Source organism: Chrysemys picta, chromosome 12 (genome assembly GCF_011386835.1).
Source record: "Chrysemys picta bellii isolate R12L10 chromosome 12, ASM1138683v2, whole genome shotgun sequence".
NCBI classification, from domain to species: Eukaryota; Metazoa; Chordata; order Testudines; family Emydidae; genus Chrysemys; species Chrysemys picta.
Window position 1 is genome coordinate 54,943,200 of NC_088802.1, and position 27,203 is coordinate 54,970,402.

Sequence of the window (27,203 nt, forward strand, 5' to 3'; positions counted from 1 at the left end):
GGTTTGTGGTATTAAAAACTAATTGCGATCGGCCCTGCTTGTCATCTCTACCTGCGCCAGCGTCACGTGTATTGATCAAAGTCACCCGGTGCCACCATTTATCTTGCTGTGGCGGGTCCCATAGCGCCTCATTTGTCTTGGTCACAGGCCAGGCGCGCCGGTTTTAACCCTGTGTGTTCTGGGCGCTGCCCCCTGACACAGCACAGGCCCTGCTCCGGGGGCCTTCCAGTGGGGCGGGCACAGTGGAGACAGGAGTGGGGCAGAAAGGTGGGGGGTTTTCACCTGGTCATGGCCTTGGCGGGTGGGAAAAGGAATTTGCTCCTGTGGTACCTGGTACAGGGAAATAGGGCTGGAGATCTCAAGCCCTGCCCCCAGGGGATGTGGGCCCCGGCTGGGATGGGGGTGCAGGGGAGAGGGGACGCGGTCCATGGAGCTTGCCGGCCCCTGTGCCGCTCCAGGCTGGTGAGTCAGGGGGGTGCTCGCCTGTGATGGGAATGGCTGGCCCCATGGGGCCTGTCCCATTGTAACAACCCAACAGTCAGCACTCCCTGGCGCCCACCCCCAGCCTGGGACGGGGTAGAGCCGGGCCTGAGGCTGTGCGGCTGCCTGCTCCGCGCCAGGCTTGCTGGGGGCTGGGCCAGCTCCTGTTTAATTTCGTCTCTCTTCGGCTGGGCAGAATTAAGCCGAGCCCGCTGTCAGGGCGAAGGGGCTGGCGTGGCCTGGGGGGCCTGGGCAGCAGTGCTGGGCTGAAAGCCGACTCCCCGGCCTGCACGCTGACCTCCCCTGGGGCAGGATCGCTTTCCGCACAGTGCGGAGAGACATGAAGCACCAACGTGGAGCAGCTGGGCTGGTGGGTGTGGGGGAAGGGGAGGGGGAAGACATTGGGGGCGCTCTGGCTGCCTGCGAGAGGAGACAGAAATTGGACCCCAGCAACATGCCCCCACTTCTGGGGGGGAGCCTGGTCTCTGTACCTCTCTGCTGAGCCGGGCAGCGCCCACAGCCAGTGCTGAGAAAACCGCGGGGGGACCTGTGATGGCCGTGGGATCCAACTGGTGCTGAAAGGCCAGCGTTCCCATGGCTAAGAGCCCCCAAGCCAGTCACTGCAGGGCTGCTGGCCTCAGCCCCCCAGCCTGGGGCCTCTGGCCCCGTGGGATGCCTAGCTCCTGGTGCTGTCTCTGGAATCTACCCAGCTCCCAGACGGGGGCTTTCACGCCCCTGCCCGTCGATGCTTGTGGGGAGCCGCAGTTGCCCCCATCCTGGTGTCTCGCTACTGGGGTTAGCTCTGCCCTGCCTGCGTCCCAGTGCTGCGCTCCGGCCATGGCAGCCCCAAATGCAGTGGGGCTGGCTCTCCATAGGCACAGTCCCTGCAGAGGCCTGGAAAAGGGCTTGCATGGGGAAGCAGCCGGGGGGCATCCCTGGCATGGGAGGGGGCTGGGCGAGGACAGGCCAGAGAGGAGCTGGGTGGCGCTTGCTGCCCTTGGGAATGGTCGTGCTGGGGCCTGGGGGACAGCCAGGGCTGCCTGGGGGGTTGAGTGTGGGGCTGGCAGATAGGGCTTCTGGGACTGTAACTCATCTGCCACTGAAGTGTGACCATGGGAAGTCAGGTCCCAGCTAGATGTCTCTGGTTCCCTGTCTGGAGAATGGGGGTTGGAACTGAGAGCACCCCAACATTTCACCAGTGCCCCCCTTTGCCTGTCATCAGTGCACCCATTAATCTCACTGCACCAGCCAGCCTCTCAATTTATCCCACCCCTGTGTCTGTTTGTCGAGCCGGGGGGAGCAGATGTGTTTGCCATGGCTGCTGCAGGAGGACTAGGGCCAGCAAGACCCTGCTTGCCCTGGGCCTCCGGACCACCCTGTGCCAGCAGCCGCTCCAGCTCCCTTCCTGAGCGTGGCGCTGGAGCCAGGCCCGGCGGGCACGGGGCGGGCGGTAACTGCATTGGCTGCTAATTACATCTCTCTGTCTCTGTGCTTGGGAGGAGGGCAATAAAATTGTGAATTAAGATATAAAACTAAGTCATTAGCCAGCAGCTGCGGGGGGCCGCGGTGGGATTTACAGCCCCCATGCTGCGAATGGCTCGGCTGGGAGGGGGCCTGGCCCGCAGTCAGGCCATGGGGTGACCCTGACCCCACACTGCTGGAGAAGGGGGTGGGCTGCACCAGGCCAGCCAGGGTGAGCGCTCAGCCTTCTTGGCTCTGCCAAGGATCTCAAAGCACGTCCCACCGTGAGTCCCAGACTCTCCCCTGGGGAGGCCACTGAGACCCCTCAGGCAGAAGGGGAAACTGAGGCACGGAGCCACCCACCCCTCCACAAGGGACTTGTCTGTAGCTGCAGAGGGCGTCAGTGGCAGAACTGGGGACTAGAACCTGTGTTCTGTCGGCCTGTTCTGAGTAGTGCTAAGGCAAAGCGGGTCACATGGAGCCGGGGCCTGGCACCCAGCTTTCCCCAGTGCCACACTTGGCCCTTGGGTGTCACTGTAACTGATGTGTAGCCCAGCCCATATTACTGATGCCCCTTGGCATGGCCCACCCAGTGCACGGCCCCCCCAATCCTCCCCGAGCCTCATCCCAACACCCCTCAAAGGCAGGGCACCCCCAATCCTCCCTGTGATGCCCCCCCGTGCAGGGCACTCCTGATCCGTTCCCCTGGCACCCCCAGTACATAGGTTAGAGCCCTGCCCCGGTGCCCAGTGCCTGTCTGCCCGTGGGGCTGGTTCCACGAGGGATTGAACACCCGCTGCCCAGCAAGGTTTCATATATTTATTCATAAGCCAAGTTATCGATAGAAAAGTTCCATACTAAAAGGCCTTTACATCGTCTGCTGTTCAGAAAACCGGGGTCTTTGCCCCCTTTTTTTGTTGTAGTTTTTTTAGTGTTTACATTGAAAAAAAACCCTCCCCTCGGCGCAGAACGGCCCTTTACACATCTACAGCATAGCCACGGGGAGGGGGCACGGCCGCTGGAGGGGATGCGGGGGGGCGTCTCACGCACTCATCAGGAATCTGGGTTCCTCTGAGACCACCGGGGGGAGGGGAGGCTCCTTTCTCTTCTATCTGGAGCTTTAGGGGGGGCTGGGACGGGCCAGCGTCCCCCTGCCCCATTGAGGGCGTGGGTCCTGACTGGAGTGGGCAGAAACCACAGACAGCAAAGTATTGGGAGCGTGGGGGCACCTCCGAACACATTACATCAGCTCGGGGCCGTCTGCTCCTTGCTTGGGGGTGCTCGCTCAGTGGGGCCATGCTACCCCGAGCTGGCATGGGCCACACAGAGCCCAGCATTGTGTCCAGCGGGTGCCACCTCCCTGTAGGGCCGGGCTGCCATGGGGGAGTGGGAAGCTGTGGCAGACATGCTGGCAGCCGCTGGGTGGGAGAGCTGGGGTGTCTGCACATGGGCCGGCAAGGGCAGGGGCCTGCTCCCGGATGTCCCTGCCGGGCTCCCAGCGCAGCCCCTGGGGGGGTGGGTGAGCTGGGGGTGGTGCTTTGGTTTGTCTGCAGGAAGCCACCCACTGCCCCTCTGGATCACTCGGCATGCCAGGGCAATGGGCTCTAAGCAGGGCGCGATATCCGTTCCCGGCTGGCTCAGCCCCACCTCCCCGGGCACCTTCTCACTGGGTTCTTCTGCTTTCAGAAAAGCCCCAATTCCCCCGGGGGGGGGGGCAGCCCGGTCGTGAGCCCCACTGCCAGAGCTGCAGGCTTGAGGGCACTCAAAGAGCAGAGACATCTCGGTTCCAGCTGGGCCCCAGCCCAGGGCATTGGGGCAGCCACTTCCCATGGGCAGCGCTGGCTCGAGCCGGGCCCCTGCGTCTTCTCCTGAGAGGGTCTGGGTTAGTTTGGTTTAATGGATTAATGGGATTCAGAAAAGAGGGTTGGGGCTGCCCGGCCCCAGCTGGGAGGGGATGCGGTGCTGTCGGGCACCCCTGCACTTTGTCCTTTCAGCGCCTGTGCACCCCTCCGCGTACCCACCCCCTGCGTGCCCACTCCTCCACGTGCCCACGTTCACATGCGAATGCCCCCCCCCTTCCCCCCCATCTGCACACATCCACCCATGTCCTTTACCTGGGGTCCTGGCACGGCTGGGAGCCACAGGGAGACGCCCAGGCCGGCCCCGTCTCCTGCTTGTGCGGGGCGTGGGTGCATGCAGGAGCGGCAGGTCTGTGCGTGGCGGGCGTGTTTGGTTCCCGAGGGAAGTTGGCTCTGGCTGTGTGCTCCCTGCCCTAGTTTATAATAATATATATACTCTCTCTCTGTTCCCGCCCCAGGGCACGTGCCCCCCGACAGAGCACCGGGGTCACTAGCATCAGAATAATAATAATAATAATACACCGAAGGACCGAGGGAGCGCGCCCCGGGGGGTCTATATTACACAGCCGGCCAGGCGGGTGCGGTCCCGTCAGCGGGGTGAGCACGCCAGGGGCCCTCCCTGCTCCCTCCCTATGTACAGAAAACCCCAGCTGTCCTCGGCCTCAGCCAGGCTGAGGGCAAACAGTGCATTGCAACACCCCCCCCGCTCCCCCCGTTTGTCTGTCGGTTTCTCTGTTTCCATAAAACTTCCCGGAAGAAATACAATATTTACATGAGAAATAAATAGAATAATACACCTGATTTCTGCTTTACCTGCTGGCAAACAGTCCGAGGTACTAGGGACAGTATGGCTTGAATTCAAATCTCTCCGCGCCTGCCAATGGGAAGGAGAGCTCTGTGTGCGGGTCTCCGGCAAGCCAGGCTGGCTCTGCCCCGCGGCCAGGATCCGGGCCGCTGCTCCGCGGGAGCCGCCGGGGTTGTGCGGCTGGGCGGGGTTTGCATAATTACCGGGCCTGGCTCCAACGGGCAGAGGTGGTGCTGCTGGGGGAGCTCCCCCTGATGTCAGCACAGCCCTTCGTCGGCCAGCCCACCCAGAAAGGGGAGCAAAAGGCCCCAGGGTGCTCGGCCATTCCTGGCCCCGGTTCCCGGCTCCTTTCCCCTGCGTGTTTGCCGGTGGGTGGCCGGGGGGTGGTTGGCTCGCCCCCGGCGGGGTCAGCACAGGATGGGGACGCCGTCGGCAGTCACCAGCCGGCCCGTGGTGGGGTCGTAGGTCCCCGCTAGGTAATAGAGGTCCTGGCGATCCTGGTACTTCTTGCTCCTGGTCAGTTGCTCGTAGTGCTCCCGCCCCACCACCTGGCACTTGTGCGAGATGGTCTGCACGTCGTTCTCGTCCTCGTGGCACGACTGGTACAGCGCGTTCTGTGGGCAGAGGGCAAGGTTGGGAGCTCCGTGGCCATCCTGTTCTGAGCGCAGCCCTTAGGTTCTCCCGGGGAGCTTGGGAAAGGGGCCATCTTGTGCCTGGCTGCCCAGTGCCCCGTCCTGTGCCCGTCCGCCCAGCAACCCCCATTTTGTGTCCGTCTGCCCAGTGCCCCATCCCATGCCCGGCAGCCCAATGCACCGTCCCGTGCCCAGCTGCCCAGTACCCCCATCTTGTGTCCCTCCACCCAGTGCCCCCATCCTGTGCCCATCTGCCTAGCAACCCCCATCTCACGCCTGTCACCCCCATCCCAGGCCTGTCCACCCAGCGCCCCATCCCGTGCTCATCCGCCCAGCCACCCCTGTCCCGCACCCATCTGCCCCCATCCATGGTCCGTGCCCAGCCGTCCACCCCCTCACCTTGCCGTCGCTCTGCCGCTTGCCCAGCTTGGTCTCCTCGGGGTGGTAGAACCACTTCACCTTCACCACCATGTTGCTGCCCCACGACTCCCACATGCTCTCGATGCGCCCGATGTAGGGCAGGTTGGGCCGGCCGGCCGAGAGGAACACGGCGCAGTCGCCAATGCGCAGCGTCTCCTTGCCCCGCACGATGGCCTTGTAGAACAGCTTCCGGGCCTTGCCCTTCATGCCCCTTCTCTGCGGGGGGTGGAGACGCAGTCAGGCCCCAGCTCGCGACCCTCCCGCCCCACACTGGCATCCCGGGCACTGGGATGAGGTGCCAATAACAGCAGCACGGCTGCCCTGGTGGGATTGGGGGGCTGGTAGCGATGCAGCGGCTCCAGGCCCCCTCAGTGAGTCCATGGGCTCCCAGCAGGACAGGGGGTGGGGAGGTTCTGCCTGGATCGGAGCTAAGGGGGGACCAAGAACTGCAAACCCTGGAGGGAATGGGCTGGGGGAGATGCCTCGGTGTGCCAAGCCGGTGCCCCCTCGGGCAGTGACTGCGCCTCCATGGCAGGGGTCTGCTTGTGGAGGTGTTGGCTTGTTCCAGCAGCTCCCCGACCCAAGACATCCCTGTTAGGGGGGCGCCCTGCCCCTCATCCCATCTGCTGGCAGTGCCCAACAGCCTCCCCTCCGCACCAAGCTAACAAGCCAGGGACAATCACATGGGAGACCTCTACCGGCCCTGCCCTTGAGACTCACCCGGGGGCGGGGCCAGATGTACTGGGAGGGGAAGGCAGATATAGCCAGGGGCGTGGCCAGATGTACCTGGGGGCGGGGCCAGATGTACCCAGGGGCGTGGCCAGATGTACCCGGGGGCGGGGCCAGATGTACCCGGGGGTGGGGCTGGACGTACCTGCGTGGGGTTCCCCGACCACTTCCAGAGCTGCCGCGCTGGCAGGAAAGCGGAGATCTTTGGCCGATTTTCCACCGACGGCAGCCGCTGCCTCCGGGAGAACTCTTTGGCTTTGGAGAAGCTCAGGGCCTCCTTGCGCTTCAGCTTGGCCTTGGCGCTGGCGGCGGCCGCCTTGGCGATGTAGCACCTCTGCGGGGCGCTGCTCTTGGAGCGCAGGGCCTGGGACTGTGCCAGCAGGGTGGGCACGGGGTGGGTGAGGCAGGTCTGCAGCAGCAGGGTGGAGTCCTCGTCGTCGGAGCTGTAGGAGGAGTCCTCGTTGTCCGAGGAGCACAGGCTGGAGGTGGAGATGGAGCCGGAGGAGGAGGAGGTGGAGGAGCCGGAGGAGGAGGAGGAGACCGAGAGGCGCGTCATGAAGCGCGAGGGCACGCTGGCGCCCAGCCCACCGGTCTCCTCGTCCTCGTCGGAGTAGGAGCTGTGGCAGTCGCTGTCACAGTTCAAGGCGTAGTCGGCCTGGCCCGAGTACTTGCGCAGCGCCAGCCCCATGGGCAGCTGGTGTATGGGGGCCCGCCCCTTTTTGTCCTTGCCCACCAGAGCTGGGTGAGCGTAGCCATGGCTGGGCAGGGGCCTCTCCAGCTTGGGCCCAAAGCCCTTGTCGCTCATCAGCAGGGCCTTGCAGTTCTTGTTCTTGGGGGACGTCACGCCCTCGTGGTCCAGCTTGACCAGGTACTCGCTGCCCGACTTCCTCCTGCCCCCCTTGCCCACCTCCGCCTCCAGCCTCTCCACCTTCTTGGCCCGCAGGAGCTTCTGGGTGCCGGGCAGCACCAGGCCGGCGCCGGCGCCGAAGGAGGCGTAGGAGCTGGCGATCCTGCTGAAGGAGTCGGCACCGAAGCCGTTGCCGAAGATGGGGGCGGCCACGCTGTGCACGGGGAAGAGCGCCTCTTTGGCCCGCAGTTTCTTGCTGCTGCCGTTGAGCTGAAAGAGGTTCTGCAGCACGGCTGGGTTCTTGCCGGCCGCCTTCCGCTTGGTCTGGGCCACCGCCGACCAGCTCAGCAGGGGGCTGCCACGCCGGCCCAGGAAGTGATCAGCCGGCGGCAGCGCCTTGGCACCCAGGGCCAGCACATCGGCTTTACCTGTCGGGGAGGGAAACAGCCGGGTCAGGCCAATGGCTGTGGGTGAGAACAGCTCCGGGCTCTGCCAGGCTCCTGTTCCAGCCACAGCGTCCCAACCGTGCCCCCCCAGCACCGAGCCCTGTGCACGGGTCCCCAGGCATGGCTGTGCCAATGCAGCTCTCAAGTCGGGGACAAATGCGCTGGCTGGAGAGAAGCACGATGCCAGCCCTGGGCTCCACCACCCCAGCTCTGCTGGTGCCCCTCCCTCCCGACCCGCAGCTCCCTGGTAGGCCAGTCCCAGCCCCCTAGGGAGTTTTCCCTCCAGGAAAGGGCATAGTTCTGCTGGCTGGCTGTAGCGGAGCAGGTGAGGGACCCTTGCCTATTGGGAGGCTCATTCCCAGCCCCTGGCTCTACCTACCGGCTTTCTCTTTGCTAGTGGCCTTCTTGTTGGCGTTCTTGGCGGGCTCGGCGCTGTCACGCCCATCCACACACAGGCTGGGGACCGCCTCGCTGGGCGGGGGGGCGTCGCTGGAGGACCGCTTCGTCCGCCGGCAGGTGCTGGATACCAGCAGGGCGGGGGAGGGCTCCGTGCCTGTAACCACAGCGAGCGTCAGGGCTGGGGAGGAGACTCGCGCCCGTAGCCAGATGGGCCGGCCCAGGCCCCAGGGGCAGGGAGACCTGGCTGAGTCCCTGCCCGGCCCCCCGGCAGTGCGAGGCCAGTACTCTGGCCCCTGGCCCTGCACACACAACCTGTGCCTCTCTGCGGGGCACCCCACGGCCCCCCGCCCGCCCCGGGGCCCAGCCGGGCGGCTCACATTGGATCTGGTAGTCCGGGGGCAGCAGGCGGATGTTGGATACCGAGATGTGGCCTGTGTCCCCGTCGTCAAACTCCACCATCACCGAGTCCAGGTCCTCCTCCTCCTCCTCCTCGTCGCTGGAGGGCCCTGGGGGGACGTGCTGTCAGTGCGCGCAGAGGGGAGGGGGAGCCCCAGCGCTGGGCGAGTGAGGGGGCCAGCCCACTGCCAGCGCAGGGCGCCCCTGAGGACAAGGCCCTGAGCAGGTAAGGTTGCACCAGAGCCAGCACGCCGGGGCAGGGACGCGCTGATGGCAGGGGCATCTCTGGGCCACAGTCACACAGTCACATGCGCAGTCCTCCTCCAGCCAGGCCCAGCTCCCCCCGCCCTGCACTCCCTCTGCGCGCCCCTCCGTACAGCCCCAGTCTGCCCAGGCCTGTCAGCAGGGCCATGTCCCGGGCAGAGCTGAGCTCCCAGCTGTGTGCCAGGGAGGTGCCAGCCCTGCTACCCTCTCCTCTCGCTGCCCCTGCCCGGGGACCCCTGCTTGGCACCAGAGCACCAGCCTCAATTCTGCAGCCCAACGGTGCTCGCGCTGCCCCGTGGCCCGAATCACCCGAACGGCTCCTCACCTCGCACCACGTTCCCCGGGTAGAGGCAGCGGGATTTCTGGCTCCAGTACGCGCACACCCTGGCGCCTGGCGGGAGGTGGTGGCTGGACTGGGGTCTGACGTCCAGCACCTGGAAGGAGACAAGAGCATGGGTCACCAGAGGCTCCTCGGCAGGGCTGGGGCCTCTGCCCGGGGACAACCTCCCCCCCGCCAAAGGGTGGGGGGTGTCTGTCGCACCCACGTGGGGGGAGCTCTGCCTGGGAAGTGCACACAGGGTGGGGAACCAGTGGGGTTCTGGTGTGCTCCAGCCGCTGCCCGGGGTGCTGTGAAGCTGGCCTGGCCTGGCTCCCGTCCCCACGCTGGCCCCAGCACATTGTGCGCGCTTGCCCTTGTTTGCCTTGGCCGGGCGCTTGCCAACCCCTCCCTTCCTGCCCGCGCTTTGAAGGCTGCCCTGCCCGCCCTGCACAGATGGCCGGGACCTTCCGATTGTCTGAGGCAGGTTGTTTCCCTCCCCGCGGCTCCGGGCCAAGCTCTGTGTTTACCCAGGGTGAGCAGAGCACTCACGGCTTCCTGCAGGAGCTGCTCCAGGGAGTAGATCCGCTGGCGGTTCCCTCTCTCCCCCTCGATCACAACGCTGTAGCTGCAGGAGGGAGTCAGCGAACAAAGGGGTCAGGCCAGCGCGGCGGGAGGAAGGGGCTCGCCTCTGCTTTCAGAGCTCGCCCAGAAGGGGGAAGGTGGGACGTCCGGCCCGAGAGGCCCAGAGCCCAGTGCGTGGCTCTGCAGGGCTAGCCTGGTAACCCCAGGGCCCGCAGCCCAGCGCTGCCGTGAGGGGGGAGGACAAGGGTGCAGGGGGATGGGCACAGACAGGACCCATTTCGCATCCCAAGAGCGTTCCCAGAGAACCATCGCTTTCACTGGCCTAGAGGGCAACCCACCCTGGCGGGCGAGGGGCATCACGGTAGCCCCTCCCGTGCAGGGGTTGTCTGTCCATCTGTCCATCTCCTTCGTTGTGGGTCCCCCCGCCCCCCCATCTCTCCCCCACACCAGCGTGGCCCTTACATGTCCGGAGGCTGCAGGGTCTTGACGCTGCCGGCATACAGCAGACTGTCCTCCTTGGGGATGAGCACGCGCAGGCCATCCCGCAGGTCCTCCTTGCGGATAGTACAGGAGTGCGCTGGGGGAGAAGACGGGGCATGAGTCCCCCAGGGGCCAGCGCCTGCCCCCCTGCCCACACCATGCCCGCAAGGCAAGCCGCACCATGGGGCACTCGCATGCCTCACAGCCCCTCCCGTGGCTTAGGGGTCCGGAGCCTGCTCACTGGCTTCTGGGGGCTGCATATGGGATGCTGGCTCTCGTTACAGAGCGCTGAAACGAGCCGTGGGGTGTGCTGTGCCCCCCGGGATCCCGCCCCGCCACTCTGTGGCCCCCCCTCGCTCCAGGGATCCCAGAGCGCTGCAAGACGTGACTGGATTGAGCCCCACAGCCCCACTCTGGAGAGCCCCATGGGGAAGCTGAGGCACAGAACGGGGCAGACACACACAAAGCCAGGCGTGGACCCAGGAGTCCTGACTCGGGTGCCTTAGCACCAACTCCTCGGCCCTGGACCCCCCTGAGCTGTGTCCATTCGTCCCATCCCCCAGCGGCCTGGGGGGCAGAGCTCACCGTGGGCTGCGCCCTGCTCAGCCCCCAGCCGAGGGCTCTCCTCCTCTTCTGAGAAGCTGCTGTTGTCATCAAACTCGAAGTCGTCCTCCACGGTGAAGCTCTCCAGCAGCTTGCTGACCGCCCGCCCCTTGCACTGTGGGGACAGAGTGCGGGGGGCAGTGAGCAGCCACCCCCTTGTGGTCCGGGGGCTGCCAGGGAGCCCCTCACCCAGCCCCTGGCCAGGCCTTGAACCTGGGTCTCTCCCGACAGCACCAGCGGGGAGGTCGGCTCTGCCTGCAGCCCGGCCAGCCTGGGGGAGCGAACCTCTCGGGGGTCTGGGGGAAGCCTGGGAGCATCTGGAGGGAGGAATGGCCCCAAGGGGCTTCCCCCTGCCCCGCCACGGACAGATTCCTGCTACTCCTCCCAACCCCCAGTCCCTCCGAAGGGCCACAGACAGCCCTGGCCGGGATTCCAGCCCCCCGTGCGCGGCCTTGGTCTCTCCAGACGGCTCTCTGCCCACAGGTCTCTGAGCAGCCCCTTATCTCGGGACGGGTGGCTGGTGATTAGTCAGGGGGCCGCAGGCCGATGTGCTCTGGAGATGGCAGCTGGCCTCAGCGTCTCTTCCCAACCGTGGCAGGTTGGGCAGGATGTGGTTCAGGGCTGGGCTCCTATGCCACAGACTAGGGGCCATGCGTGGAGGGGGGACAGATGGCAGAGGTGGGGGAGGGGGTGCCGAAGTGGGCGTGGGGGCAGGGCTGGTGGAGGTGGGGGAGGGGTTGCTGCAGCAGGGGCGGGGGCAGGGCCGCAAGGCTACCTTACCTGTTTGGTGGCCACTTTGCTCTTCACCTTGCACAGCTTCTTGCCTTTGCTGAGGATGGCTTTGGCATTCCTGGGCGAGAGGGCCAGGGCCAGCGCCCCGTTCTTCCGCTGTCGGGGGGGGACGACAGGGGTTAGCACACTGACAGTGCATGGCTGTGGCCCAGAGACCCCCAAGCACACCCACAGCCCTCTGCCCTGCACCATGCAACACGCCCCCCACCTGTGCGCCCCCAGCCTCTCCACACTCAGCACCCCTGGCCCCCCCACCTACAGGAGCCCCTGCCCCCCAGCACTCACCCGCAGGGCCGACTGCAGCACCTTGCTCTTGCGCGTGGCTTTCTTCAGGCGCTCGCTGGAAATCTTGGCCCCCTCCTCCCTGGGTGTGAACTGTCTGGCGTCGGTGCCGGGGAAGGGGCTGTTGCTGGCTGCCAGGCTGCCCGCGCCGGATTGCACCAGCTGCCGCAGGCTCTCCTTGGGATTCCCCTTCAGCTTCTTCTTGGCGGTCCCCTCGCAGGCCCCCGTCTTCCTCTTGGCGGGCACTTTCTCCAGCTTCCCTGCGCCAGGCTTCCCCGGGCGCCGCTTGATCTTGACTTCGCCCTCTGGGCTGGAGATTCGACAAGGCCCTGCAGGGAGAGAGGGGAGGGACGGGCTGCTTAGGCCAGGGGTCCTGGCGACTGCCAGCCTGTGCCCGTCCTGAGCCCGCCAAGGAGCAGGGGCCCCGTGCTGGCATGTGGGCCAGCGTCCTGGGGCACCGACAGGGGGTGCTTTCCCTGCACTGACTCTGAACCATCGCCAGCTGGCCACAAGTTTCCATCAGGGCACCCGCTGAGCAAAGCATCTGGCTGCGCTCGCTGCCTCTCGAGGTGGGCCGGCACTGGGTAGAGCTGGACTGTGCCAGCGTGAGCCCCTCCAGCGTGCTGCCCCAGCTCCGGGCAAAGGCAGCTCTGCCTCCATGGCCTGCCCCCTGCTCAGGGGGGTCTGTGCCAGGGGCCCCCTGCCCTGCGCTCCCTGCGCCTGGCACCTGCCAATCCCCGGTACCCCCGGCCTGCCTTTCCCGTTACCTAGCAACCCCTGCCTTTCCTTTTTCTTCTTCGCCTTCTGATTGGCCTCCATCTTCACCACCGAGGATGGGGAGGGCCCGACCACGGCGGGGGGCAGGGTCTCGTCAGGCGACAGGGCGGCACCGTCCTCGCTCTCGTAGTCTGCGTCTGCAGGGGGAGGCCAGGCCGGGAGGGGTGAGGAAGAGACAGGGGAGGTGGGGCTGCAATGGCGGGTGTGAGGCTGAGTGCTGGCCGGAGAGCACATGGGTGCAGGGGGTGCCCGTACTTACCCAGCCCCCTCTCCCCACACTGCCCTGCCTGGCCCTGGGATCAGGGAGGGACGCGCTGGGCAGCCGCAGGGGACTCAGCATGTCCCCATGTCATAGCCCGAGAGTGGCTGGGGTGGGGGGGTCTCTGGAAGCCATCCTGGGGCTCGCCTGGGGATACCCCCAGAAGGGTAGGATGCAGGGCTGGGATCCCCTTTCTCTGGCCCCAGCCCGGTGGCCAGTCGGCAGGCAGGACCCCTCCCGCCAGGAGCAGAGCCATGCTGGGCAGGGCTGGGCACCCGGGAGAGGTTTGCTGCAGCCAGACACCACCAGGGCCGGCACAAAGAGCCTTGGATTTCCTCGTCTTATCTGCCCTTCCCACTTCTCTGCCCTTCACTCGGGGCACAGGGAGGGCACTCCCTGGGGATGGCACCTCCTGCTCCTTTGCAGCAAGCGCTTCCTGCTCCGGCTTCCTCCTTCCTGCATCCTGCCCAGGCGGGCCCCTCTCTTTGTTCTGCCGGACCAAAGGGCTTTTGGGGAGAGGAAGTGGAGGCTTTTTCCCAGTCTTGTGTGTCAGGGCCTGGCTGCCCGATAACCCTGCCCGGCAGCTGCGGGGTCGCCCCCGGGGCCTCGGGAACCAGCCCTGGGCCAGGCAGACAGAGCTATTTTTAAATTCCTCGTCCCACAGAGCTTTCTCCATCTGTCGGCCTCCCTTCCTCTCCCCCAGTAGCTGCAGCTAGCGCTCATCCCTGTGCACGGCCCCCAGCCCCAGCGAGCCCCCTGCCCCTCCATTGGAGCCCGGCAGAGCAGCAGCAGGCCAGGAACCTCTCGCTGCCAAGGCAGCCCTGCCCTGCCAGCTGCCCTGTGCCCAGGGACAGATGCCCCTTCCCTCACCCGTGGAGCGGAGAGTCGTGCCCAGGGCCTCCCTGCAGCAGTATGAAGGGGGGGCAGCCCTAGGGCTGGGTGCCAGTGGGACCTGACTGGGCTGTGGCCCGTGCCCTCTCCCACTCCCGTACCTGGGCCGGCTGCCCCCGGGCTGGGCGTGGCTTTGAAGTGAGCAGTCTCCCGGCTGGCTGGGTCCGGCTGCGGGTACTTGGTGGAGGCCGCAGCTTTGGTGCTCTTGGCCCTGGAGAGTTTCTTCTGGATCCGGCTGCCGGGGCTGGACTCTTTCCTGCGGAAGGGGCTGATGCCGGCTGGGAGCCCTTTGCTCTTCACTTTCTGCTTCAGCTGGGAGACCTTGTGAGCCGCCTTGGCAACGTTTTTCTTGCACCGCACCTTGTCCTGCGTGGGTCGGAAACAGCACAGCCCTGAGCGGCCACCCAGCGTGCTCTGCCCTGCCGCCCGGCCCCACCCCAGGGTGACCAGATGTCCCGAGTTTATAGGGACAGTCCCGATTTTTGGGTCTTTTTCTTATATAGGCTCCTATTACCCGCAACCCCCATCCCGATTTTTCACACTTGCTGTCTGGTCCCCCTAACCCCACAGCAATGGCTTCGCCCGTCTCCCATTGCCAGAGGAGGAGCTGGGCTTCCCAACAGTGCTGCTGAGTTCATTACGACCCGCATCCCCACTCTTCCCGGCTGGGGCTGTCGGGGAATGGGGCCGCCCAGGCGGGGCCCCATGTGTGGAACAGCCAAGACCCCCCCAGAGACCCCTGGGCACTGTGCCCAGCGCCCTCACCCAGTGTCCAGCCTCCCCCAGCCAACCCGGCGGGGCCATTCCTGGCGCGGGCACTCACCTGGGCGCCCTTGAGGCTGCTGTAGGCCGCCTCGGCAATCCTGCTCCGCTTCTTCTTGGGCTCGCCGTCGCTCCGCAGCTCCGCGCACAGGAGGGACAGGCTGGTCTTCACGGCCCTATGAGCGGGGGAGAGCAGCCTTCAGTTCACCGGGCATGCAGAGCCGCGGAGACGCGTGCCTTGTCCCGGGGTGCCGGGAATCCAGTCCTGCCACCAGCCTGCCCGCCCTGCCATCAGCTCCACCCCAGGAACCCTGCCCCGCCGTCAGCCCTACCCCGCCACCAGCCCCACCCCAGGAACCCTGTCCTGCCGCCCACCCGGCTGCCCCAGGAATCCCAGCCTGCTGCCAGCCTCCACCCTGATGTCAGCCCCACTGCCAGAGCCTGACCCCCCCAGCCAAGCACTCTCCCAAGCACTCCCCCATAGCCACTGAGCCCGGGGCCCTGTGAACTGCCGCGGCACCGGGCAGCCTAGGGGGCCAGGGAAGGGATCTTGCCCCCACCCGGCCCCTTTGCCCAGAGCCATGTTCTATGGAGCCAAGGCTCGTGACAAACAGGTGGGCATGAGCCAGGTCCATGCTGGAGCAGAGAACCAGAGCGGCTCTGACTCCCACCCCAGCCTGGCGCTGGGTTCTTGTCCCAGCGATGTGACTGGGGGCAAGTCACCAGATCGCCCTGTGCCTCAGTTTCCCACTGTATAAAATGGGGGCATTGAGACTTCTCTGCACCCCTAGAGGGGAACTGGGAGGCAAAATCCATTGTGGTGCTTTGAGATCCTTGGGGATAGAGGCTGCACAGACAATGCGAAGTGTTACTGCACTTCAGCCTCCCTGACACCGGCCCTGCGCCCCCTTCCTTCCCTGGCAGGTGTATTATGGGGGGGGGATGGGCTGCGTTGGGATCTCCCCACCCAACAATGAATACAATGAGGCCACAGCTGGGGCAGGCCAGATCCACCCCCCCTCCCACCCCGCATCTGCTCCCTTGTGGGGGCGGGGGGGGGCGGGGGAGTCCTCTCCCTGGGACATTCCTGGGCTTTCCGTGCCTTCCTGCCACATTCCTCCAGAGAGCCCGCGAGGCGGCTGCTGCTGGAGCTAATTAATACGGGGCGGGGGGGGAACGGACCCGCTCCACGGACAATCGCCTCTTTCACCAAAAATGAATCACCATCCCCAGCTGTCAGGGCGCTTTATGGGCATGGGGCTGGCAGGGGAAAGGCAGCTCCCACGTGGGGCTGGCCTGTCCCGTCCGAGAGGATGTCAGTGCTGCCACTGGTGAGTGGGGAAGATGGGGAGACACCCTGCCCCCAGACTGGGGGAGATGCACAGGTGCTGCCCTCCTGGGGCTGGGAGCATTTATTACTGACTAATTGCTTTAGTCATTAGAGTGCAGAAAAAACCAGGCAGGGCCTGAGAGCGGCAGCTGGGCCCAAGGGGGTGGGGGCTGGGAGAGGGGGGTCCCCCGCCCCAGCACTCAGATCACAGCACCTCGGGGAGCGGCGCACAGAGACGCTGTGGGTCAGAGTGCCAGAACCAGCCACGGCCCCCATCCCCACTGTGCAATCAGCGGGACACAACACCAGTGCCCGCCCTGCCAGTCCCACAGCCCTGCCTGCGGCTCTGCGGGCACTGCCCGTGCATCTGGGCGCTCGCTGGAGCAGCCACCCCACAGGGAGAATGCCCCCCCACACACTCCGGGCTCCCTGAAGGGGGCTCATTTACCCTCCCTGTTCATTCCTTCCCAGCGCTGCTGCCCACCCCGAACCAGGGCATCTCGCTGCCCCAAGGCCTGGTGCCCGGAGCCCCTCCGTGCCGGGAGCGGGGCTGAACCCCAAGCTCCAGGGAAGCTGACTTGGCTCCCCTGCCCTGGCGCTCCAGGCTGGGGTCCGAGGCTGTCCCCCGGCCCCGCACCTGCAAGGCAGCTCCTGTTCACACCCCTCTGGCAGGGCTTGACGCTTTCACTCGACCTTTCGACCCGGCGCCCTTGGGCGACCTTGGCACCCACTGTCAGCTCTGGACGGCAGGGAGGGAATCCCCGGCTAACCAGAGAGCCAGGAGGGGAGGCAGGGAGGTTCCCAGCTCCCCAAGTCACTGGCCGGGGCCCTTGGGCCAGCCAGGGAGGAACGGGGCCCTGCGAGGAGATTCCACGGACCAAGGCCACAGCTTTGCTCCAGGGGAGTGTCCGGCTTTGGGAGGCGTCTCCGCTCAGCCAGCTCCGCGCCCTTGGGGAGCTTGAGGAGCCAGGAATGTTAGTGATCGGATGGCGGCCAAAGGGCCGGAGTTGCAGCTGCTGGACGAGCCTTTGCCACAGGGCTGTGGCCAAGATGCCGCATGTGGCGCCCGGGGAGGGGCAGGGCCTGCATGTGGGGCTGCGGACTCACAGCCTGCAGAGGCAGATTTCCTGGGGTGCGGGGCCAGGGCATGTGCAAAGGTGTGCGTGTGCACAGGGTCACAAGCAGCGTGTGTGTCAGCACGATGGATGCAGGGGTGTGAGCACAGGGAGCTCACCGCAAGGCCGTGTGTGGGTGCACGAACGTGGGGCGAGGCTGTGTGCAGTGGGGGGGTCAGGCCAAGTGGAGGGCTGTGTGATTGTGCATTTGTGTGTGTACTGGAGCACAGACGTGTCCGTGCGAGGATGAGCGTGTGCATGGGTATGCATTGGCGCACACGTACGTGAGTGTGCCGGTCTGTGTGGCTGCATCTGTGGAGGAAAGTATGTGCATGAGCACACGCGTGCACGAGTGTGGCTGCATGATTGCATGTGCACACGAACAGCAGGAACACGCCTTAGTCTGGCCACTGCCCGGGTTGGGTCCTTTATCAGCAATTGTTGGGTCCTTTATCAGCAATGCCAGGGACGCAGAAACTCCAGTGACTCTGGCCCATGCACCAGGGGAGGGAAGTGGCCAGACCTGGAGTGGGGAAGGAATTTCCAGGGATGCCAGTCGCCTGGCCTGGGCCCCACCAGGGCATTTTCTGCCCCTCCTTCCCCACCAGAGGGCTGGCAGCTCGGGCAGCCCTGGCAGGAGGGCGGTCATGCTCAGCCAGGCATCTGTGGAGGAGCCCAGAAGCCCTTTTCTCCAGTCACTAGAGGAGACAGACCTGCTGCGGGCAGTGGAGGGCAGTGCGGGGTGTCTCGTCCCAGGGAGCCGGCCCTGTATTCAGCGGGCTGTAGAGCCTTGCGGATGGGGGTGGGGGGAGGTTTCTCCTCTTTCCCCTGGACTGGGGGGAGGGAGCAAAACCAGTTGTCCCAATAGCCCAGGAGAATTCCCAGCAGCCATATGGTCGAGCCACGTTGCAACCCTAAGCCAACACTAACTGCCTTTTTTTTTTTAACTCTAACCTTCACTCCATTTGCTAATGTTTTGTGACATAAAACCTCGAGATTAATTTTTTCCCTCTGTCTTAATTGAAGGAACCATTTAGTACAGATTTAACTATTATTACCAAATCATCAGGATTGATGCACTGCGCACACACACTCCAATCATGTTTGGACTAGCTCGGAGGATTTATGCAAATGGGCCTGCCGGGAGAGGCAATTTGTAGCAGAGAAGGACAATTATACAGGGCCCGTGAGTGCGAGAATGACTGCGCCGGGCGGCTAATGGATAATAATAAAGCGCCAGCAGCAATGAACAGCACTGCAGCGTGACCAATGACTTTATACAGCACAGATAAAGAGGCTTTTATGCAACGCTGCCTTCCCCTTTGGGGGGGGGGGGGGCGCTCCCCGGAACAGTGCAGGCACGTCGGAACCGCTCCGCTCGGCGATGGGCTGGGGAGGGAGCGCCAGGAGGAAGCCAGGCTTGCAGCCAGCCAGCCCTTTCTCCAGCCCCATTTCTATCCGACTGCACACACGGGGACTGCGTCTCCTGCCCCCGAAATGCTGCCGGTTCTGGGGCAGAGGAGCCGGGAGGCGGGCAGTGCCACGCTCCCGTAATCGGCCTGCCAAGTGCAGGGGGCTGCAGGTTTACAGGCCCAGCGCGCGGCGTGCCACTCTGCCCTGGGGCTCGCTAAGAGTCTACCACATCTACCACACCGGGGATGGGGAATGAGCCCCCTCCCTCCCATGCCACAAGGCAATGCATGCAGCACACCCCCTGGAGCCAGAGCACGGGGCTTCCTGGGGCCAAGCGACCCCCCGAGACAGGGGCCCCAGCTGCTGGCACATCCCCACAATGCACCACACACAGCGTCACTCACTTGACTTTCCTGCCGTCAGCCCTGCTGAGCGCGTTGTTCTGCCGCAGGGTGCCGAGCATGCTGGAGTGCTTCCGTTTCCTCGGCCGCCCCGGGCCGCGCCGCGCCGGACTCCGCGAGCTCTCGTCGTGCCTGCGGGCACCAGCCACAACAAAACCAGAGTGATGCCAGGAACTCGCCCCCCTCCTGCCCTCTGCTCTGGGCTCCTGCGTCTTCTCCGCTGACTGGCTCATTGCGTGAACTAGGCTGAGAACGGCCTCAGACTCATCACACCAGTGACTTTTCACCTGCCTTGTTTTTCTGCTCCTATTACAGGTTCTCCCTGGGGCTCTGACACCTCCTGGGACACTGGGCAGAGACCTCGGGGGGCTCCCTCCTCTTTCCTGTGTGGCAGTTCCACTCCCACCTACCCCCCACTCCATCCCTCCCTCCCCTGCCACTTTCACAGACTGGCCGCCTGCCCCATGCCCTGTGTGTGTGGGGGGCTCCGAAAGGCCAGTGGACAGGGGTGCGTCGAGGGGGACGTACTCATGGTCATTGCCGTCGCTGCAGTTTCACCAGCTCCCGCTGCTTCTCCTTGTAGCGGCGCTGCAGCTCCGCCAGCCGCAGCCGCATCTCCACCTCCTGCGTGTCTAGCTGCTCAATGGCGGCCTTCAGGGGGCAGACCTGGGGGGGCAGGCCCAGGGTCAGCGTGAGGGAGGAGAGCCAAGGGCCTGCAGGCTGGGCGGCCGAGCACCGTGTCCTCAGCTGCTCCCTTCGTTGGCATCACCAGCCTGGCCCCCCATCTCTGCCTGAACCGGCCTTTGGAGCCCAGCAAAGGGCCAAGGCCAGCGGCAGCTTCGACTGCCTGGGAAGAGGAGCCCAGGTGCATGCCCCTTTCTCAGGATCCCAGGTGCAATGGGGGATCCATCTGTCGGGAATGGGCCACCCCACCCAGCCACCAGGTCCCCACGGCTCCAGTTCCCATCGTCCCAACAGGGCGAGGCACCCGGGCCTCTCGGGGAGCTGCCCAATGGGTGACCCTGACGAGACGGGAGCGCCCTGGAGTCCCCATGTGCCAGGGAACGCGCTTAGCTCTGGGGTGTGGCAGGAGCCAGGCAGGGCCCTGGGCAACCCACAGACTAAACATGGGGTGGGCCCTTCGACTGTTGGTGGGCCCAGGACTCCAAGGACAAAGGGAGGCTGCGGGGGAGAGCATGGGGCTCCCAGGAGTGGTGAGAGATGCCGCCATGGGGCCCTGGGGCTCAGGGGCCTTTCCCTGGGGGTTGCCGGTTGGAATCCAGGCCGGCGGGTGGCTCGGTTGGACCCTGGCATGTGCTGCGGAGGCTGGGGGACCGTGCAGGCAGGGCGGCAAGGCGGGCACTCACGGGTTTGGTTTTGGGGGTCCAGGTGTATTTCCGTCGCAGGCCCCGTGCACGGGGGGCCAGGGGGGCCACCAGGGGGCTGAGGCAGGGTGGGCTGCTCTCCTCGTCGGCCGCCTCCACCAGGGCAGCGATGGTCGCCAGGCTCCGAAGGTTAACAGCCACCAAGTCTTCATCCTCCGCTGTGGGGAGCAGAGAGGTTAGGGGAGGCAGAGCTGCCCCCAGCCCCGCAGTGGGGTCAGCCCCCCCATCTCAGAGGCACTCAGCTCATTAGCTAACGATCCCCCCAGCCCTGTCTCACAGCTCCGAGCGAGAAGGAGCACAGACGGGGGGGGGGGGGAGCCCCTGAAGGCCTTTTGCAGCCCTGAATGCCAGCGCCCCCTGGCAGGCCCAGCCAGTTGGTATAGATGGGCCCTGGGCCCAGGCACCAGAACCTCTGCCGTGGGCATCAGTTTCCTCCCCTCCCACAGCTGCCCCCTGCCTAGCTCCCTGCCCCAGGCCAGGCCTGGCACTCTGCGCCTGTTTATTCCTGGCATACGGAGCAGCAACCCAGCCGGAGGGGAACTTACAGGGACACCAAATACCTTGGCTTGAGGGTCCTGGCAGCTACCTGGGGGGGGGGGGGGGGCTTTCCCAGGCCAAAGGTCGTGTGATGGCAGGCAGGGGTCAGGGCTGGCTATGGGAGGGAGAGGGCAGGGAGAGGGGGAGGCAGAATGGGGGGAAAGCTTGGATGTGGGGGGCAGCCAGCCCAGGCCTCATCCAGGACAGGCTCAAGGGGGCAGGATCCCATGGGTGTGGCTGGGGAGGCTCAGGGGCCCGTGGGTATGACCGGGCGGGGAGAGGGCAGGGTCCTGTGGGTGCAGCTGGGCCGGGAGGGGGCATGGTCCCATGGGTGTAGCAGGGTGGGGAGGGGACAGGATCCCATGGGTGTGGCTGGGGGCGCTCGGGGGCCTGTGGGTGTGACCAGGTGGGGAGGGTGGCAGAGTCCTGTGGGTGTAGCCAGGTAGGGAGGGGGCAGGGTCTTGTGGGTGCAGCTGGGTGGGGCGGGGGCAGGATCCCATGGGTGTAGCAGGGTGGGGAGGGGGCAGGATCCCGTGGGTGTGGCTGGGGGGGGGCTCAGGGGCCCGTGGGTGTGGCAGAGGGCCCGTGCACATGTGTGCAGGTGTTTGCTGGCCTGGCACGCGGGGCGTGCGATGGCGTGGGCTTCTCGAGGGAGGGCGCGTGTGCATGGCGTGGCAGTGGTGGCGGGCAGGAATGCCTGTGTGTGGTTTCCGTTTCGTTGCGGGTTCTGGGAACAGTAACCGTCTGAGCAGAGATGGAAGGAACAGACTTTGCTTGGGCGAAGGACTGCGGGGGCAGGAGAACCGTCAGGGCGCAGCAGGGGGTTGTTTATATCCTTGCAGTGAGGGCGGGTGAGGAGGGCCCGTGGCGTGTGAACAGGACGACGGGGCCAGGCTGGCTGGGGACCATGTCAAGGTGTGGAGCTTCCAGTGACCTCAGCTGCTAGTGGCGGCCAAAGCCCTGGGGTGGGGATCTGGTGACCCAGGCCCGGCCCACCTGTGCTCTCCGGGAATCCTGTATGGACCAGGGCCGGGCCAGGCACAGCTGTGGGGGAGGGGCAGGGGAAGTGGGGGCGATGCCGGGTGCTTTGGCTCTGCTTGGTGCAGGAATAGATGAGTGGGGGATTTTCTGCCTCTAGAATTTAAGGAAATAAACAAGCTGGCCGAGCCCCCGTGCGCTGGGCCAGGCTCCAGGGCAAGAGTGTGCCCATTCCCTGCCCCGCGGCGCCCCATTCCCTGCCCCGCGGCGCCCCATTCCCTGCCCTCCGGTGCCCCATTCCCTGCCCCGCGATGCCCAATTCCCTGCCCCGCGATGCCCAATTCCCTGCCCCGCGGCGCCCCATTCCCTGCTCTGCGACGCCCCATTCCCTGCCCTCTGGCGCCCCATTCCCTGCCCTCCGGCGCCCCATTCCCTGCCCTCTGGCGCCCCATTCCCTGCTCTGCGATGCCCCATTCCCTGCCCCGCAGCGCCCCATTCCTTGCCCCGCGGCGCCCACTCCCTGCCCCGCAGCGCCCCATTCCCTGCTCTGCGACGCCCCATTCCCTGCCCCGCGGTGCCCCATTCCCTGCCCTCCGGCGCCCCATTCCCTGCCCCGCGGCACCCCATTCCCTGCCCTGCAGTGCCCCATTCCCTGCCCTGCAGTGCCCCATTCCCAGCCCTCCGGAGCCCCATTCCCACTCCAGTGCCCATTCCCTGACCCGGCTCTTGCTGCAGTGGGGTTTGGGGTTTCCTTGTTCCTGCCAGGACACCCAGGTCCCCAAAAGACCCCCAGCCTTAGAGTGGGGAAAGTCCCATCCCCAGGACAGGATGCTCCCCACAGTCTGCTCCCTGGGGCGTGGAGATGGGAAGGGCTTTGGGGGGCCATTTGCTCCCTTCCCAGGGGCTTTTTGTTGCATAACTGGGGCCGTGCCCGGGGGGTTTCTTCCTCTGCTCAGACCTTGTGCCCCTTCTCGGCTCCTCCACCTCCCAGAGCCCTGACTCAGGAACCCCCCGGCCTGGCAGCGCAGGGCCAGGCTGAGCAGGAATCCCAGGTGTCGAGGGAGGAGGGACGCTGGGCCCGAAGACTGGCACCCCACCACCTTCCCAATGCCTGCTCCCAGGAGATGTCCCCGGGGCGCCTGCGCCCACTGCGAGCGGGTAGAGGGCGCCTGGCCGTGGTGAACTCTCCTTCCTGGGTGACTGGCGAGCGACCTACGCGTTTGTCGCTCTCCAAACACAGCCTGCAGCTCACCCGGGCCAGGCAGGCCCCTCTCTGCAGAGCGCCCGGGCATCTGGCTGGGCAGCCACCCGCCTGCTCTGCTGCGCGCCCCGAGGGGCATGCCTGGGACCCCGCTGTGTCCTGCCTGTGTGGGACATGGAGTTGCTCGGCCTGTCTGCACTGGGCCACTGCACCCTGGTGGCCACCCTGACACCCCATGCAGCCGTCGCGCCCAATGCCAACCCCACACTGCACCTGCCCCACCCGATGCCAAGCCCACTGCACCCAGCCCGATGCCAAACCCACACTGCACCTGCCCCACCCGATGCCAACCCCACACTGCACCCAGCCCAATGCCAACCCCACACTGCACCTGTCCCACCCGATGTCAACCCCACACTGCACCCAGCCTGATGCCAACCCCACACTGCACCTGCCCCACCCGATGTCAACCCCACACTGCACCCAGCCCGATGCCAACCCCACACTGCACCTGCCCCACCCAATGCCAACCCCATACTGCACCCAGCCCGATGCCAACCCCACACTGCACCTGCCCCACCCGATGTCAACCCCACACTGCACCCAGCCTGATGCCAACCCCACACTGCGGGGGGGGGGTCAGAGAGCAGAGGGGCTGCAATGGGGGGGCTCCCAGCCGAGGGAGGGGTCCGGTGTGAGGCCCGGGGGGAGGGTGGCAGCTCCTTACCTCCCACCGCCGCGTCGCACCTCTGCCGCTGGAGCTCCAGGTCGGCCAGTTCGCTGAGCAGGGTGATTCCTGAGCTGCACGGGCAGGGCAAGGGGGGAGCCGCTGGGGGGGCCGCGCTGGGCGGGCTCAGGGCAGGGAGGTCTCCCAGGTCGATGCCTGCGATGATCAGTGCGTCCAGCCCGCTCAGAGGGCCCTGAAGGCCGGTGCCCGCCCTCAGGAGGCTCAGGGAGTCGCCTTCCTGCTCCTCTTCGCAGCCGGCCTTCTGCCCTGCCGCCTGCTCCTCCCCGGCTGCGCCCTCCGAGGTCTTCGGGGGGGAGCCTGCCGGTGCCCCTGGGAGCTGTGCTGCCCCCGGCTGCTCCTCCAGGCCCCCGCTCTCCTCCGGAGCTCCCTGAGCCGAGACCAAGCCGGGCCCCCCCAGCATTGGGCCGTAGGGCGTCTCTCCCAGCTCCTCCGCCGGGCCCCGCCCCGTCGCTGCCCCCACCAGCTCCCCGGAGGCCTGCCCCGGGGGGAGGAGGAGGTGGTGGAGATGCTGGCCCATGACAGCCTGGGCCTTGGGCTCGGCCGTGGCGCCCTGCACCGCCCGCCCGGCCTCCTCCAGCACTGCCGCGGCGCTGGCCCGGCACGGCTCCTCCGTGGGAGGGAACGTCCGGGACTGCTCGGGCTCGGCCGCCGGGGAGACGCTTTGCATAGTGTCGGGGTCGGCTGGCTCGGCGGCGTGCACGGCCAGCGGCGAGGAGTAGCCCATGCTGACGGCAGGGTAGCTGTATCCAGGCGGCAGGTCTGCGGAGCAAGGCAGCACAGTTAGGGAGGGCAGGGGAGGGGACCACGTGCCCCACAGCGCCAGGGGCCAGCCCAACCCCTGACGCTCTCCAGGAGGGGGCTCTGACCCCCGCCACCCTACTCAGCGTCTGGGGGTCTCCCTCCCTTTAGGCCCTCGCTTAGATGTTCCCCCCGCCCTCTCCCATGAGCCTCGTGGGCCTGCCAGCTGGTCAGAGGCGCCTGGGGTCTGCCCGCCTGGGGAACCCCAGCCCCGAGCCGGCAGGGGCCCAGGAGACGTGTCTCACTGGCCCACGCATTTGCCAGGTCTGTGCCTCCCCAGCTGGGACAAGGGGGGTGCGTGGGATGACTCGATAGGCCCCTCTGATCCCAGGTAGCCCCCCAGGCGGGCCAGGCCCCCCCACCAATGCTCCGGTTCGGCAGGCAGGCCTTAGCCATGGCTGGGGAAGGGGAGCTGGCTCAGCACAGGCACTGTGCCCCATTAACCCTGCTGGCGGGCATCCCCGTGGCAACCCTGGGACCAGATGCTACGTCCAACACATGGTTCCAATGTAAACGCTGGCGGCGATGCCAGCGGAGTTAAATGCCCTTGTCTGAGGGCTGGCAGGGCCAGTGGGCAGCTCGGCTGGCACAGGGAGGGAGCTCGGGCAGCGGGACGCACATACGGCCCCACAAGCGCCTGGTGGATTCCTGGGGCCGGTTCCCCAGCGGGTGCCAATCGGCTCCAGCCCCTCTGCCTGCCCTGGCACTGGGTCACCCCATGGCGGGCCGCACGGGATGGGGAGGCTCTGGCCTCGCTGATGCCCCACATGCCCCCTTCGGCTTCTCTCTCACAAACAGGGCTGACTGCCAACCCCTCCCCCCCAATCCCAGCATGGAGAACCAGGGCCACCTGGGCACCTCATCCTGCCCCCGGTGGCCCTGAGCTCCCTCCACCCCACTGGCCTCATCACCACGGTGCCCAGCCACTGTCCTGACAAAGTTGGATCCTTCTGCCCAGGGCTGGGGCAGGGCCTCAGCATGGCCTCCCCCCGCCCCACAGCCAGAGAGCCCAGCTCTCCACCCCACAGGACTGCCCTGAGACACACGAATGGGGCGCTGGCCCCACTGTCTGTCTCAGGGCTCAGGCCCCGGCACTCCTATGGCTCCCCTCCAGCCCAGCCCTGGCGCGAACCCCACCTGGCTCCAGCGACTTGGGGTAGCCCCGGAGCGGCTGCCCCTCCACCCGCTTGTCTTCCGCTTCGTTGCTCTTGGAGCTGGGCGAGGGGCTGGGGCTGGCGGGCGGGGAACGCGGGGCAACGGCCGAGCTGGGCGCCGGGCAGACGGGTAAAGTGCAGGGGGCAGCAGGATGCGCCGAGGGGCATTTCGATGGGTGCCGCAGGGCGGGCGAGTGGCAGCAGGGTGAGAGCTTGGCAGGGCAGGGGGCCGGCGAGGAGAGGCCCTTGGTGGGGGGCGTTAAGGCAACTGGTTTATGGGACGGCTTGAGGGGCTTCTCGGGGCCTGGCTCGTCCAGCTCGGCAGGCTGCTCCTCCACCTTCCGCTGTGGGGCCAGGACATAGACAGGTCAGCCCCAGGGCCCAGCCCCGGACAGGTCACCCCACAGCCCAGCCCACGCCCCAGACAGGTCAGCCCCATGGCCCAGCCCCGGACAGGTCAGCCCCAGGGCCCAGCCCCACGCCCCAGACAGGTCAGCCCCGGACAGGTCACCCCCACAGCCCAGCCCCACGCCCCAGACAGGTCAGCCCCATGGCCCAGCCCCACGCCCCGGACAGGTCAGCCCCAGGGCCCAGCCCCACGCCCCAGACAGGTCAGTCCCAGGGCCCAGCCCTATGCCCCAAACTGGCCTCACGCCCTAGCCTGACACCCACCCCGGAGAGACCAGATGGCCCCAGCCCAGTTTGCCCAGTGCCGGCTCCCCAGGCGTGAGGCTGCCAGGGCTAGGAGGGGCAGTGGACCTGCACCACCCTCCTCTGAACCCCCCCTTACCCTTCCCCCCGGCTCCCTGCCCCCGACCTGGATCTGCGACTGCCTCTGCAGCTCCAGCGCCTGGGCCGCCCGCTGCTGCTGCTGCAGGGCGTAGAGCTCCTGCTGCCGGAGGAACTGCGAGCGCGAGTAGACGGGGAGCTGGCCCGCGTGCTGCAGGTGGGAGCTGGGGCCCCGGCCCGGGTACATGGGCGGCCACAGCGAGGCCTGGTCCATAACATCAGCTGCCGAGAGAGAGCAGGGGGTCAGCTCAGCAGCCGCGGCCCCTCGCCCTGGGCCAGCCAGAGCCCGTGGGGAAGGGGCCACCCGGCGCAGCCCTGCCAGGCCCCCCTCCCTGACAAGCCCTTTGCTGAGGGAATCCGGGCGAGAGGGACAAACCCAGCCAGGGAGCCAGGCGCTGGGCCCACCCTCCGCAGGGGGCAGCGTCTCCCCTGGCAGCTGCCCTTACCCAGCGTGTGCGGGGCGCCGTGGGCTGACGGCTCCGTGGGCAGGATGACGAGCTGCGCTGGGGGATCCTGGGGAAGGGGGAACACGGACTGCATGGTGCTGGGCATGGAGGCTGGGAAGCCGGGCGGCAGGTTCTGGTGCAAGGCCGGGTGGCTGATGCCTGTGGAGGGAACAAACACAGAAGGGTCACGGGGGCTGGCGTAGCCAGAGGCACCTTCCCAGGGCCCCGCTCTAGCAGGCTGGCACCGTGGCCAGACCCAGGGACTGGTCAGTGACAGAGCCGGGCTGGGCAGCGAGCCCACGGGCCATACGCCAGGCTCCGTGCGGCAGCTGGGACGCCCAGACCACGGCTGCTGGGAGCGGAGTGAGAGCAGGAGCCGGAGGAGTCTGTAACCCCAGCGAGCCCTGGCGCTGATCCACAGTG

At 66.5% G+C, this 27,203-nt stretch overlaps 1 protein-coding gene across 1 annotated transcript in view; it reads right to left on the reverse strand.

Moving 5' to 3' along the window:
- Positions 1-2,746: 2,746 nt before the first annotated feature.
- BAHCC1 (BAH domain and coiled-coil containing 1) overlaps positions 2,747-27,203 on the reverse strand; it is an 89,087-nt gene continuing 64,630 nt past the window's right edge. The window contains 22 exon segments of the mRNA XM_065563754.1: positions 2,747-5,219; positions 5,637-5,873; positions 6,532-7,661; positions 8,059-8,232; positions 8,456-8,584; positions 9,064-9,172; positions 9,607-9,682; positions 10,102-10,216; positions 10,705-10,837; positions 11,503-11,610; positions 11,800-12,125; positions 12,564-12,710; positions 13,825-14,089; positions 14,547-14,661; positions 18,748-18,876; positions 19,273-19,283; positions 19,285-19,410; positions 20,112-20,287; positions 23,573-24,352; positions 25,529-25,889; positions 26,363-26,556; positions 26,781-26,939. Of these exon segments, the coding sequence (XP_065419826.1) occupies positions 5,013-5,219; positions 5,637-5,873; positions 6,532-7,661; positions 8,059-8,232; positions 8,456-8,584; positions 9,064-9,172; positions 9,607-9,682; positions 10,102-10,216; positions 10,705-10,837; positions 11,503-11,610; positions 11,800-12,125; positions 12,564-12,710; positions 13,825-14,089; positions 14,547-14,661; positions 18,748-18,876; positions 19,273-19,283; positions 19,285-19,410; positions 20,112-20,287; positions 23,573-24,352; positions 25,529-25,889; positions 26,363-26,556; positions 26,781-26,939 (5,207 nt within the window). The 3' untranslated portion in view covers positions 2,747-5,012.